The 11,756-nt window shown below is 34.2% G+C and overlaps 1 protein-coding gene across 1 annotated transcript; it reads right to left on the bottom strand.

Moving 5' to 3' along the window:
* Positions 1 to 3,685: 3,685 nt before the first annotated feature.
* LOC145010937 (calponin-like domain protein) lies at positions 3,686 to 10,492 on the bottom strand. Its single transcript, XM_078969530.1, has 8 exons — positions 10,145 to 10,492; positions 7,310 to 10,013; positions 7,075 to 7,233; positions 6,814 to 6,993; positions 6,541 to 6,735; positions 5,084 to 5,182; positions 4,383 to 4,961; positions 3,686 to 4,308 (listed from the first exon to the last, which is right to left on the bottom strand). Exons 2-8 carry the CDS (start codon positions 9,992 to 9,994, stop codon positions 3,940 to 3,942), a joined length of 4,266 nt encoding a protein of 1,421 aa, XP_078825656.1. The 5' UTR covers positions 9,995 to 10,013; positions 10,145 to 10,492; the 3' UTR covers positions 3,686 to 3,939.
* Positions 10,493 to 11,756: the final 1,264 nt, after the last annotated feature.

The following is an 11,756-nucleotide window of genomic DNA, read 5'->3' on the forward strand; positions in this document are numbered from 1 at the left end:
TTGTGTATGGTTTGATTAGTGAATAGTAGATGCATATAAGTTGAAGTTTATCTGTTCCTTTTATCCTAAGAGGGTAAAAGCGATATCAGGGCCCCTTGATGATTTGGTTTGACTTATGTGCCGCGCCCGGTCAGGACTGAAATGATGTGTTCAATTAAGTTCTATTTCAAACGAATCTGATATCGAGAAACTATCTGTTGGACAATAAGTATGACTATGTTCCATGTGATTGTCTGCACGATATCTAGAACAGAGGATCATACGAACCCTTATCTAAAGAACAGATTGCTGATAAGATCAGAGTTTGACAGCGTCTTTGAGAGCTACAATTGATAATTAGATTCTACTTGCATTTATGATTACTAGATTTATCCAAGTGGAAGACAGTTGGATTAGTGTCTAAGCCCGTAATCATATTTGGTAAGTATTTGATCCGGTTGTGCATGGTCCTTTTGGGCTGCCTTCACCAAAGCAACTTGACTGTAGAAATAATAGAGAAAGAGGTTATTATGGTTTATTAATATTTTATAAAAATAATATATTAAAAGAGAAATCATATTTGTTTAATTAAGATTGATCAATAATTAATTAAGAATTAATTTTATAATCAAAAGAAGTTAATTGAACTAGGGGGACTGAATTGTGTTTATCACTTCTATAAGACATTTACCCAGCATGATTTATTTACCGTATTATCCTTTGACTTTCAATAAGTAGTCAAATTTTCTAACTTTTCAAAATTATATTTTTCATCCAAATGGCTTTTTTTTCTAACTTTTTAATACCAATGAGAATATCAAATAAAATTCTAAAGAATTTACTCATCTTTTATAAACATCTAATTATTTATAAAAATTTCTAATTTTATAAAATAAAGTTGTCTTAACAACACTTTCCGTATAGATTTCTTCTTCAAAATTCATAGCAATATATAAAGAACAACTTTATCATTTGATATTTTTGTTGAAAATAAAAATATGTCCATAACTATTTAAAAAAGTGTCACTTTTTATAAAATTGACTACACTTAATATTTCAAAAAATAGTCTTAGAAGTATTAGCGTTTGAGATTATTAGCTCAAACGTGGCCCCATAATAATTCTCCACATTAAACATTCACCACATGTAGTACAAGGCTGGACATGTTTTACAAGACGGTATTTAACCTCTACAACCCTTCGTATTAATATTGATCGGATTTGGAATTCTTCATGATCATCGATCCAATGAAGTCCCTTAAACAAGTGTATTCAAATTCCATTTCATATGTATAATTGAAGTTTTTATTTGTGAATCATCTTCAATATTATCATTACTAATAAGTAATAACATTCAATATAAACTAAACTTATTAGTAAATTAGGGTTTTGTGTTGGTTAAGTCAAATAAGCTGCAATAGGTCAATCTGGGTTGGGTTCAGGTTCAACCCAATCTAACATGTTTATTTAAATGAGTTGATATTTTCTATCCAATCCAACCTTTCAGATAAATAGATTGTCACCGGATTGACCTGTTTGTAGTTCTCAATCCAACATATTAAACAAATAGGTTAAACTTTGGTTAACACTTATGAAATAAAAAAAATTAATTAATTAACTAAAGATTACATCACTTAATTTAGTTCCAAACTTAAATAAAACTTCAAATTATATTTAAAAAAAACACACACGCACACACAATCCTTATTCACAAATACAAATGAACGGTTCAAATAACATTAAATACATTTAATTTCGAATTGATTTTGGAGAGTGGATAGTATTGTCAGCGCCAAGAAAAAAATAGAAAATAAAATTGCATATTTATAAAACATAAATAATAATACAACATTAAAATTTATAAATTAATAGATGATAATATTTAAATAATTATGAAATTATATATATATATATATATATATATATATATATATATATATATATATATATATATATATATATATATATATAAAAGTTAGATAGATTGGTGAGTTGAAAACAGATTTATAATTTTTTGCCCTAAACCAACATATTTAATAAAATAGGTTGGATGGGTTGATTCATTTAATTTAAATGGGTTGAAAATCTCAAATTAACATTTTTATTTTGTATTGGGTTTGTGGGTTGGGTTAAATTTTGCCAGCTCTAACATTGAATACATGTCACATACAAGAAACTAACACATAATTTTTTGGTTTTAGGGATGTAAGCTTAGAAAGAACCATGAAATCACCTAGGGTGCACAAATGTTATTTCTTCTAAAAATACAATCATAAGCTTTCTAGACTCAAATGCATTTAATTACAACATTCCATAATCAACCATCAAATTGCATACCTTGCTGAAATTATATTAAGTAAGATCCAACAGTCAACTAAGCTAACAGGGTAAATTTAAAAAACTTTGTTGATTGTGTTTTTGGTTCGTTCCAAAACTCAATCAATTTCATTACTTTTCAATTCTAGGTGATTTGCGGTCTCTTTGGTATTTTTTTCGTGACTCGGATTGCTTGTAGAGTAGCAAAATACATCAGAAACAACAAATGTCCATTGTTTCTTTGTTCCTCGAGTTTGGTTTTGGCAAAACACAACCAGTGAATTGAAACAAGAAAGTTGAAGATCATCAATCTATTATCTTAATCGATGGTTTGAACTCTTAATCATAAACCCTAATCATAATCATAAATAAGGGGTTTGCTTACGTGATTGGTGTTCCTAGGCTATCGTTTCTGCGACTCAAGAACTCCAAACATTAGCTCTAATCTATTTCTCTCCAGAATCTTGTCTTGAAATCGTGAGGAGAACCTTTGGGGTTTGATTGCGACTCAAGAACTCCAAACATTAGCTTTAATCTATCGTTTTTGGACCATATATCATCACCTCCCTTTTGTAAGCCACAGCATTGGATAATGCTATTGACTCTTCTATCCTTAATTAGGAGAAATTGTTTGATTGTGACCTTTAGTCACTATACTTGGACCTGGGTGAAAAATCCTCTAATTCCACTTAAATTTCAATACTAAGGGAATTTATTAAATAATGGAAACTTAATTTCATTAACCGCATGTACCTATTACATAAAAGTTTCTAAAACTGCCTCCAGCCTTTTTATTTGAACTAATCTGAAATACCCTATTGAATTTAAATTTCATATTTAATAATTAAATAATAAGGAACAAATATACATAAGGTTTAAAATATGCACCTCCAATTTGCGGGTGTTGTAATCAAGGCCAATGGCTTTGTACAAAGCGTAATGGACTACATCCTCATATACACGCCCTTTCATGTTCTTGAACACCTGTAGGAAGATACAAGTTTGGATTATGTTCTACCATTTCCTAAGCTCAACGACATAAATATTTGGTTATGATGTATTAGAAGCTTTTTGGAAGATGGTACATTTCATCCCTTAGGCCAAGACTAAAGTACGACAGTTGTACTTCACCAAAGTGGTGAAATTGCGTTGGGTTTGGATCACAATGTATTAGTATTTTTCAGTCATTTGTGGACCAAGGTCGGGTCCAAGTTGAAATTAGTAGATCTCATCAGTCATAAGTCATAAACCAAGCTCAATTGCCTACCCTGTTAAAATCAAGAAACATTGAATTCACAAATAATAAAAAAATGCAAAGCAAATCAAAATATCAAATCACCAGTAAGGTAGATAGGCAAACAAGCTTATTAATATCTTTAAAGTAATTCCACTTACGAAAAGGATGTCCATTGTCCCCTATTATATTTTCCAACTTAACCATATCCATATCCATATTACATATACTCTCTCAAGTCTATAACTTTACTCATAACTACTTTAAACAAACCCCCAACCTTATTAAATCTTTTAATCCATATCTCTATCGATCATTTATATATATTTTATATTAAAAAAAAAAAAAAAAAAGGCAATCCAAGAAACCAAAAAAAAAAAAAAAAAAACGCTTTCTCTATATCTCATTCATTCAGATACCAGCACTGCCATCGGTCTTGCGGACCTTAAGATTAATAAAGAAGCCGGTGTTACCCAAAAGAAACAGAGCAAGGACACCAATAGCAGCCAATGCCAGTTTCACCCACTGATGCCACCTCTTCCTGTTTCTGATTGAAGCTGGCGGTGGGACCGGTTTCGGTTTCAGCTGCTTTGAAAAGAAATGAGCTGGCGGTTTCTGTGCCGCCTTTTTCTTTTTCATCACACTGTTACTGTTGCTGCTCATGTCCTCTTTAGTTGTAGCCTCGTTTGAGCTTTCTGAACTTGCAGCTTCTTCTCCATTCACACTCCCATCTCCACCCGCCTTCTTCTTTTCCTTCTTTCTCATCCGCTTCTCCCTCTCCTACACAACCATTGATTATCATATTAAAGTTTTATGAAAATCATTTATTATTTATTTAAATATATATATAATACCTTTTCTTTTTGCTCGGCTTCCTTGCGGGCCCGCAGCTCGGCCCTGAGTTGGGCCTTTTCAGCGATGCGTTTCTTCCTTTCTAATGCTTCGGTTGCTTTAGCTTTTTCCTCCAGCCTTCGTTGCTCTTTCAGTTTCGTTTCAATCTCTTGTTTCCTCAATTCCTCAGCTTTTCTAGCCAATTCCATTTCCTCTTTTCTCGCTTCTTCCTCCTTTTTATTATTATTGTCGGCTGCTGATGTATCACTTTCACTTTCCTTTTTAACATCATTGGTTTTCAATGTCTGATTCTTTTCCACCGTTACATTCTTGATGGGTTTACTATCTTCGGAATAGGAAAGTGAAACCACGGTTTCTTGTTTCACGGTTGGAATGACGGACACCGGCTTTGCGTCCGTCGGAATTGAAACCAGATTCCTGTCGACTGTTTCACTGGGCGGGAGGACGTGTGACACGTCATCAGGACCGAGTGAGTTTCCATCAAAATATTTCTGTCTTCTGGTTGCGTTCATATTGCACCTGTTGACGTAATCATTTCTGAACTCATCATTGTTGTTCCATTGTTCCATAAATGCTTCAACCTACAGTGAATCAGAATCACGTGTTAATTGGTTTCACAGAATGAACCGACAAAGATGGAATGAAATGACGTATGTACCCCTTTGTAACGGATACAATAAATGAAATAGATTGCTTAAACAACCTGATTCGCGCACAAACGATGAAGTGAGTCTTTATCTCCACGTGATGCGAAATCTCTTGCTGCCATTACGTCTTCCTTGTACAGGCGGAAGTTTTTGTTCTGTGTACACAACCACCCAAAATGAGTAAATTACACGAATGGTCCCTATGGTTTGGGGTAATTTACACGTTTGGTCCCTAACTTATTTTTTTAACTCGGAAGGTCCCTATTGTTTGTTTTTATTACATGTTTGGTCCCTACTTTGTGTTTTTGTTACGTGCTTGATCCCTATCTTACCTAAAAATACTATTATTTAAATAGGAAAAAATAGTGGGGTAGGTAAGGTAAGGTGAGAGAGGTGGGATTGTGGGTGTGTTTATCTAAATAAATTAAAAAACCAAGGGAAAAATAGTCTTTTTAACTAAGACAGGGACCAAACGCGTAACAAAAACAAACAGTAGGGACCTTCCAAGTTAAAAAAATAAGTTAGGAACCAAACGCGCAAATTACCCTAAACCATAGGGACCATTCGTGTAATTTACTCACCCAAAATTTATTATTTTCACAATAATTACTCAAGAAAATATATCATGATACATTAAATTAAATGCATAATGAGTAATGCAAATTCATATTTCCTTAGGGTCCATGTTAGATAACTAAAGGCATAAATATGATCAAAGTTTCATGTCTAAGTGTAAATTCACGAAAAACCATTGTTAACATTACTTTAGTTGTATACTTGAAAAGGTAATATTGATCTGTATCAAACAAGTATCCACAAAGAGAAAAGCTATCACATGTTTTGTTGTTTATAGATATGAAATAGTAGGGGCAAATAAGTAAATATACCTCTCAAAATCCTTAATACAAGTAAATGCAAATGTAACAGCCAGATTAGATATAGCTAAAGATACCTCAAGCAAAAAAACAATATATCATCTAGTATGCACCCTAAATTCAGCATATGAAATCATCAACAACTCTACTAGAAAAAGAAATCTTATTCTTCTGCCTAGGACACGTTTTAAGTTATAGGGTCTACTAATGAGTTGACTCAGATGAGTCAAATCCTAACTTGCTAATTTATTTCCGTCGAAATAAGGGAGAATTTAGCATGCGGTCGGTTATACAGAAGAATGGTAGGATACACATATGTCTCTATACTCTAATATCACCTAATGGTTTCTTAATTTGGTGATTTTATTTATTTATTTATTTGTGGATTAGATAGTAATTAAGAAAGTTTATGCATATTAATCTCTAGATCAATCGTGCGGTCGTAAATACACATGATAATATGTTTTATTAATCACAAGGTACACCAATCTAGTTATGTGCACGTATTAACTACCTTTTTACCATATTAAGATGTCATTTCACAACTATTACAAAGCTAATTACATACAAAGATGTGCCTTAACAGCTTATTTAGATATCTTCACTACAGATCTGTAAGATGCAGAATTTCAACAAACCTTGTCATATGATTGTTTCTTCAAACTATTTAAATGAGCATATGCTTTTTGACGAATATCATCTGCAGCTCTGAACTGATCTTGCAGTTCTCTTTCCTTTCTGCTTAGCTCATCATACTTCGTTCCCACTGCTGCAGTAGCTGCTTCAGCTTTTGTTAGCTTTACTTTTAAAACGTCCAGTTCCTTCCTTAAAGTCTGCAAATAAATAATTAAAAAAAAAAAAATCAGGGATTGAGGACATGATAAATGTTGAATGATATGATACACACATACCCTCATATTTTCCTCGGTTTGATCTTTTTGGTCCATAGCCTGTTGAATTTCATCTTGGCTCCCCATATTCGAGGCTAGTTGTTCTCTAAGAGTCCTAAGCTGTTTAATCTCACGAATGAGGTTTTTCTCATCTTTTAAAGACAATGTTTCATGTTGTATCATGTGCTCCATATTGTATATCTGATTCAAGAACATACATTCATCAGCACTTAACAGATTTCATCAATGTTTGGATTTGGAAAAGGGAGGAGTGAAACATACCCTGTGATTAATATCTCCAACAGACTCTGCATTCTTCAAGCGGTTGATGACAGCCTGAACAGAGTCTATTTCCTGTCGCTTTAATCTAACTAACCGTCTTGCAGCTGTTTCCTCTTGTTTTGCTGTATTAAATGCCTCATTAATGGCTCTCAACCTTGCCTGTGAAAATAGAATGAATTAATGAAATGAAAATTTCCAAATTTTATTATGAAATTAAAGTTCCAAGATTTCTTACACGTTTGCTTTGAATTTCAACTCGGATTGCATCTCGGAGGCGTGTCTTCTCATCAACTTGCAGCTGAGCACTTCTAATCTGATCTTTAAACATTTCATCCTCGAATCTTGGAATCCTAATTAAGAAATTATATGGTAGAACCTCAGCTTCTTCTTCTTCTTCTTCATTCTGTGCATCAGGAGCATCACTTACAGAATCCTCTACAGAAGATGTAGGAATCTCATCCTTCTGAATGCCATTCATGTCTTCGGTTTCTGGACAAGACATTTTGTCATCAACATTTTGTTCAGAATTGTCACTATCAATACCAGAAGCAGGTTTGGTCTCCCCATTTATGACATCTGGCACAGCAATGATATCACCATTAGGCATATTAGGAACTGTTTCATGACGCCCAATTGAGCCAAATTCAATCACAGCTCCAGAGTTCACATATGCTTCAGGGATTCTTGATGTGGAATCATCTTCAACAGGAGTGTCCTCAACTTTTGTTTCTTCAGGGACATCAGCATTTTCAATCACAGGTCCATTCTCTGTAACCAGATGAGCTGCAATATCAACCTCCGTTTCTACTACTGTCAACTCAACAGGATTAGAAAGCACAGCACTGTCCCTCTCAACAAGCAACTCACCATTATTGCATTGTGATTCCATAGAATCAGTGGAAGGCAAAATTTTAACATTTTCAGCACTTTCATCTTGTTGGAAGCCTTCTTGAGTTTCATCAACACAATTGTTGACTTCAATTTGTGAAACTGTATCCTCATGAGCGATGGACTCAATGTTAGTTTCTGTCTCCAATGGTGCTTCAGCCACAATGGTGGATTCTGTTGAGTTATCCTCCTGATTCATATCATCTTGAACATTGTCTATAACCTCTGTTTGTGATTCCTGAATCTCATCTTCTAACTTGACATGTTCCTTCATCTCTTGAATGTTTGTCTCAAATTCAACAGGTTCTGTAACTTTGACCGGTGTTTCTGAGCTTCCCTCCACTTGTTTCTCAAGTGTCTCTTCTGATTTTTTCTCCTCGGCATCAAGCTTTAAAGGTACATCTTCATCAGCCACTGTTTGAGAAATCTGAGTTTCTTCCATCTCCAGAATCCCATCTGACTTCTCAACTTGTCCATTGGTTAGAATATCTGCACCCTCAGATAACACAAGTCCTGAATCTGGATTCTCTTCGGGTTCTGCTTCTAATTCAATCACTGTCTCTTCAGCTTTATTGGTCTCAGATATGCAGGGAGCTGACACCAATTCACTCTGGTGCTCAGCTTCTATCCCATTGCAGACAATATTTGGTTCAGCTTCTACATTGACCTCTGAGTCAACAACTGACAATTCCTGATGCTCTTCTGACTTTCCATCGGACTCCTCAACTTTTGTAGTGGTATCTACTTCCTCAGTATGATTACCATTAGATTCTGACACATCAACTGATACTGGAGATTCTTGATTGTCAACTGAACTGTCAATGGAGTCTAACCCGTTGACTGGAACTTGACATTCTTGTTCATTGATTGGACTTTCAGATTCTGGCTCATCAGCTATAACTTGACATACCAAATCTGCAGACGGCTTACCAGGCCCATCAACTGTTACTTGATCTTCTAGTTCCTGTGGTGGACTTTTAGAAGATTCCGACTCATCAGCTGTTACTTGAAATTCCAAATCTTCAGCTAGCTTACCAGGCCCATCAACTGTTACTTGACCTTCTAGTTCCTGAGGTGGACTTTCATAAGATTCTGATAGATCAGATGTTACTTGACATTCCAAATCTTCAGATGGCTTACTCGACACATCAATTGTTACTTGACCTTCTGCTGTATCCATCTGATTGCTAACAAACTCTTGCCCATCATTAACCACCACTTCACAGTCTGTGTCCCTAACTGGATTGGCAGTACAGAGTGACTCATCTGTTGTGTTGATTAGATCAGGCGTGGACACAGACTGAGTGATTGTCACTTGAGATTCCGATTCCTTCATAGACTCTGACTCAAAAACTGTCACTTGTGAACTCTCTATTGGGTTTAGAGTGGACTCAGGATCAACAGTAATTCCAGAAACAATATCATCCGTTTGGGCTTCAAGATTTGTGATCCCATTAGCATCATCCATTTCAGTGCTCTTAACAACTTGATCTTCTTCCCCTGTGTTCTTGCCAAGATGGCCATTAACATCCTGAGCAATGTCATTACTCTCCAGCGGCACAAGAGGATCAATAGTGGATCCATTCTCGAGATTCACTTCATCTTTATCAGCTTTAACATCAGGATCCCCTACTGTTGCAGACCTATTAACGATGCCATTAGTTTCCAACACCAACGGATCAACAGCTATTTCCCCGTTTTCCAAACCTAATTTTTCTTTCTGAAATTGGTCAACTTCATCAGCCGAATCAGATTTAGGAGAGATAGCATCTACATTATTACCCCCCTTATCAGCAGGATCACCAGCAACCGCCTCAATACTACCGTTGACAAATACATAGGAAGAATCATCAGTATCGTCCTTCCCATGCCCACCGACATTGCTGTTCCCATTGCCACCGACATTACCGTCAACAGTAGCAGCATCACCGACTTCGTTCAGATCACTCGTATGCAAGCCAGCTATACACTTCTCCTCAATTTCAACCTTCCGAACGACATCGTTACAAACTACCTCAGTACCAGCCGTCATTGTCAAACGATCGCAAATCCTACAAATTCAAATTACATAAAATCAAACATCGCGAGCACCGCAATTCTGATCACAACTACAATTCAAACATATCATATCCCAAAACTACAACAAACAATGCATAAATCAGAGGATCCGAATTGTACTTACCGGTAATAGATTCGGATTCGGATTCGATGTGATCCAGATGCGGAAAATCAGATCGAACATAAACCGAATCAGAATCTACCAGATCGAGTGCTTCGACGGCACTGAGTCAAAACGGACGTTGAGATTACAGACTAGGTTGGGGTTTATGAGAATGCCGAATTATTCGAAAGAGTAGAGAGGTCAAGGGGAGGAGGAGAATGGGGCGGGAGATCTCCCTCTCTCTCTCTCTAGATTCTCTCTCTATAATTTCACACACACACACACAGTTGCTGAAACGGAACAGCTGGCGGGGAAAAAGAAAAACCTTTTGGCCCTGTTTGTTCACGTCTCTCTCACCAATTCGAACTCGTATTTATGATTAAATCCAACTGTTTTTTTCCTAGGTATCTCTTTTTATCTGAAATCTTTAAATCATAATTTCAAAATTTACCCTTCTAAAAGCATCCCTATACATTTTAGTCCCTTTAGTAGTTACTATTTCCATACACCCCTTATTAACATTCCATAACTTTATAGTTATCAAGAAATACGTTATTTCTATCTTAATTACATTATCTTCCTAAAAAATGGATAGCTGACGGGTTTTACAGAATGAAAAAGAAATACTTGTAGTTAATAAAAGAAGAAAAAAAGTTTATTTGAACGATTTATAAGTGAAGGGTTGCAATGTGTAATTATGGGTTGTATGGTGCGGAAGCCTTCAAGAATCACAAATCTTGAATGAAACAAATATTCTATATGGAGTATATCCAAACTTTAAAAGGATAAATTGCATAGGTTTGTTATGATATCATTTATAATTATCACAGCACCTAAACAAAGAAAAAGATAATTACTTTCCTACTTAATTTCTAAACTTAAGAGTTATTCTTCTAGTAATAATGATAATAATCACAAACGTTCTTTTAAATTAGTTATTAAAGTACAATGATAATAAATATATTTAGTAATTTGATGTCTTATAAAAGCAAAACGTAGTCATATTTGATGGTAAAACTTTCTAATCAAAATCAATTTGTTTATACTATTATTCTTGTAGTTTAGTTATTTGAATTTGCAAAAAATATAACTACGCTAGAAATTTAATTAACTTAGCTATATTTTTATTATATTTTTCCTAATATAAGTATGAAAACTTAAAACTATTTTAACTATTATATTAGGAAATAGACGAGCAACATACTAATAAATCATCAAATTAAATGAATGAAATATTTTGTTAGGTAGAAGAGGATCATCATAGTATTTAATAAAGATAATAAATAATTTTATGTTATAGGCTTGTATAAGCCTACAAGATATTTGGCATTTATGTTCTTCAAATAGATTTAATTATTATGTTTCTATATGCTACCTTTTTTATTATAGAATAGTAGCTAAATTAGTAAATTCTATAAAAACGATTGATTCTTTTTAACAAACAAAATTATTTTTTTAAAGCAGTTGAGAGTTTTATTTTTAAAAAAACATATTACAAACTTTCGCGGTGAAATAAATTACAAAAGACCATATAAATAATATTTATCTTTATTATTTTAATGATTATAATTATTAGAGAATAGTTTGGTTATTTCCGATATTTGTCTTGTGAAATAACCGGTTAATGTCATAT

This window comes from Lactuca saligna, chromosome 8 (assembly GCF_052625555.1).
Source record: "Lactuca saligna cultivar CGN05327 chromosome 8, ASM5262555v1, whole genome shotgun sequence".
Classification (NCBI taxonomy): Eukaryota; Viridiplantae; Streptophyta; class Magnoliopsida; order Asterales; family Asteraceae; genus Lactuca; species Lactuca saligna.

What these genes read in the sequence shown, in the direction of transcription:
- LOC145010937 (XM_078969530.1), bottom strand. Translation starts at nt 9,994, where the DNA reads ATGACGGCTGGTACTGAGGTAGTTTGTAACGATGTCGTTCGGAAGGTT. An exon ending in TTGGAGATATTAATCACAGG is followed by an intron (nt 6,994 to 7,074) that starts GTATGTTTCACT and finishes TTCTTGAATCAG; the next exon opens with ATATACAATATGGAGCACAT. An exon ending in ATCGTTTGTGCGCGAATCAG is followed by an intron (nt 4,962 to 5,083) that starts GTTGTTTAAGCA and finishes GATTCACTGTAG; the next exon opens with GTTGAAGCATTTATGGAACA.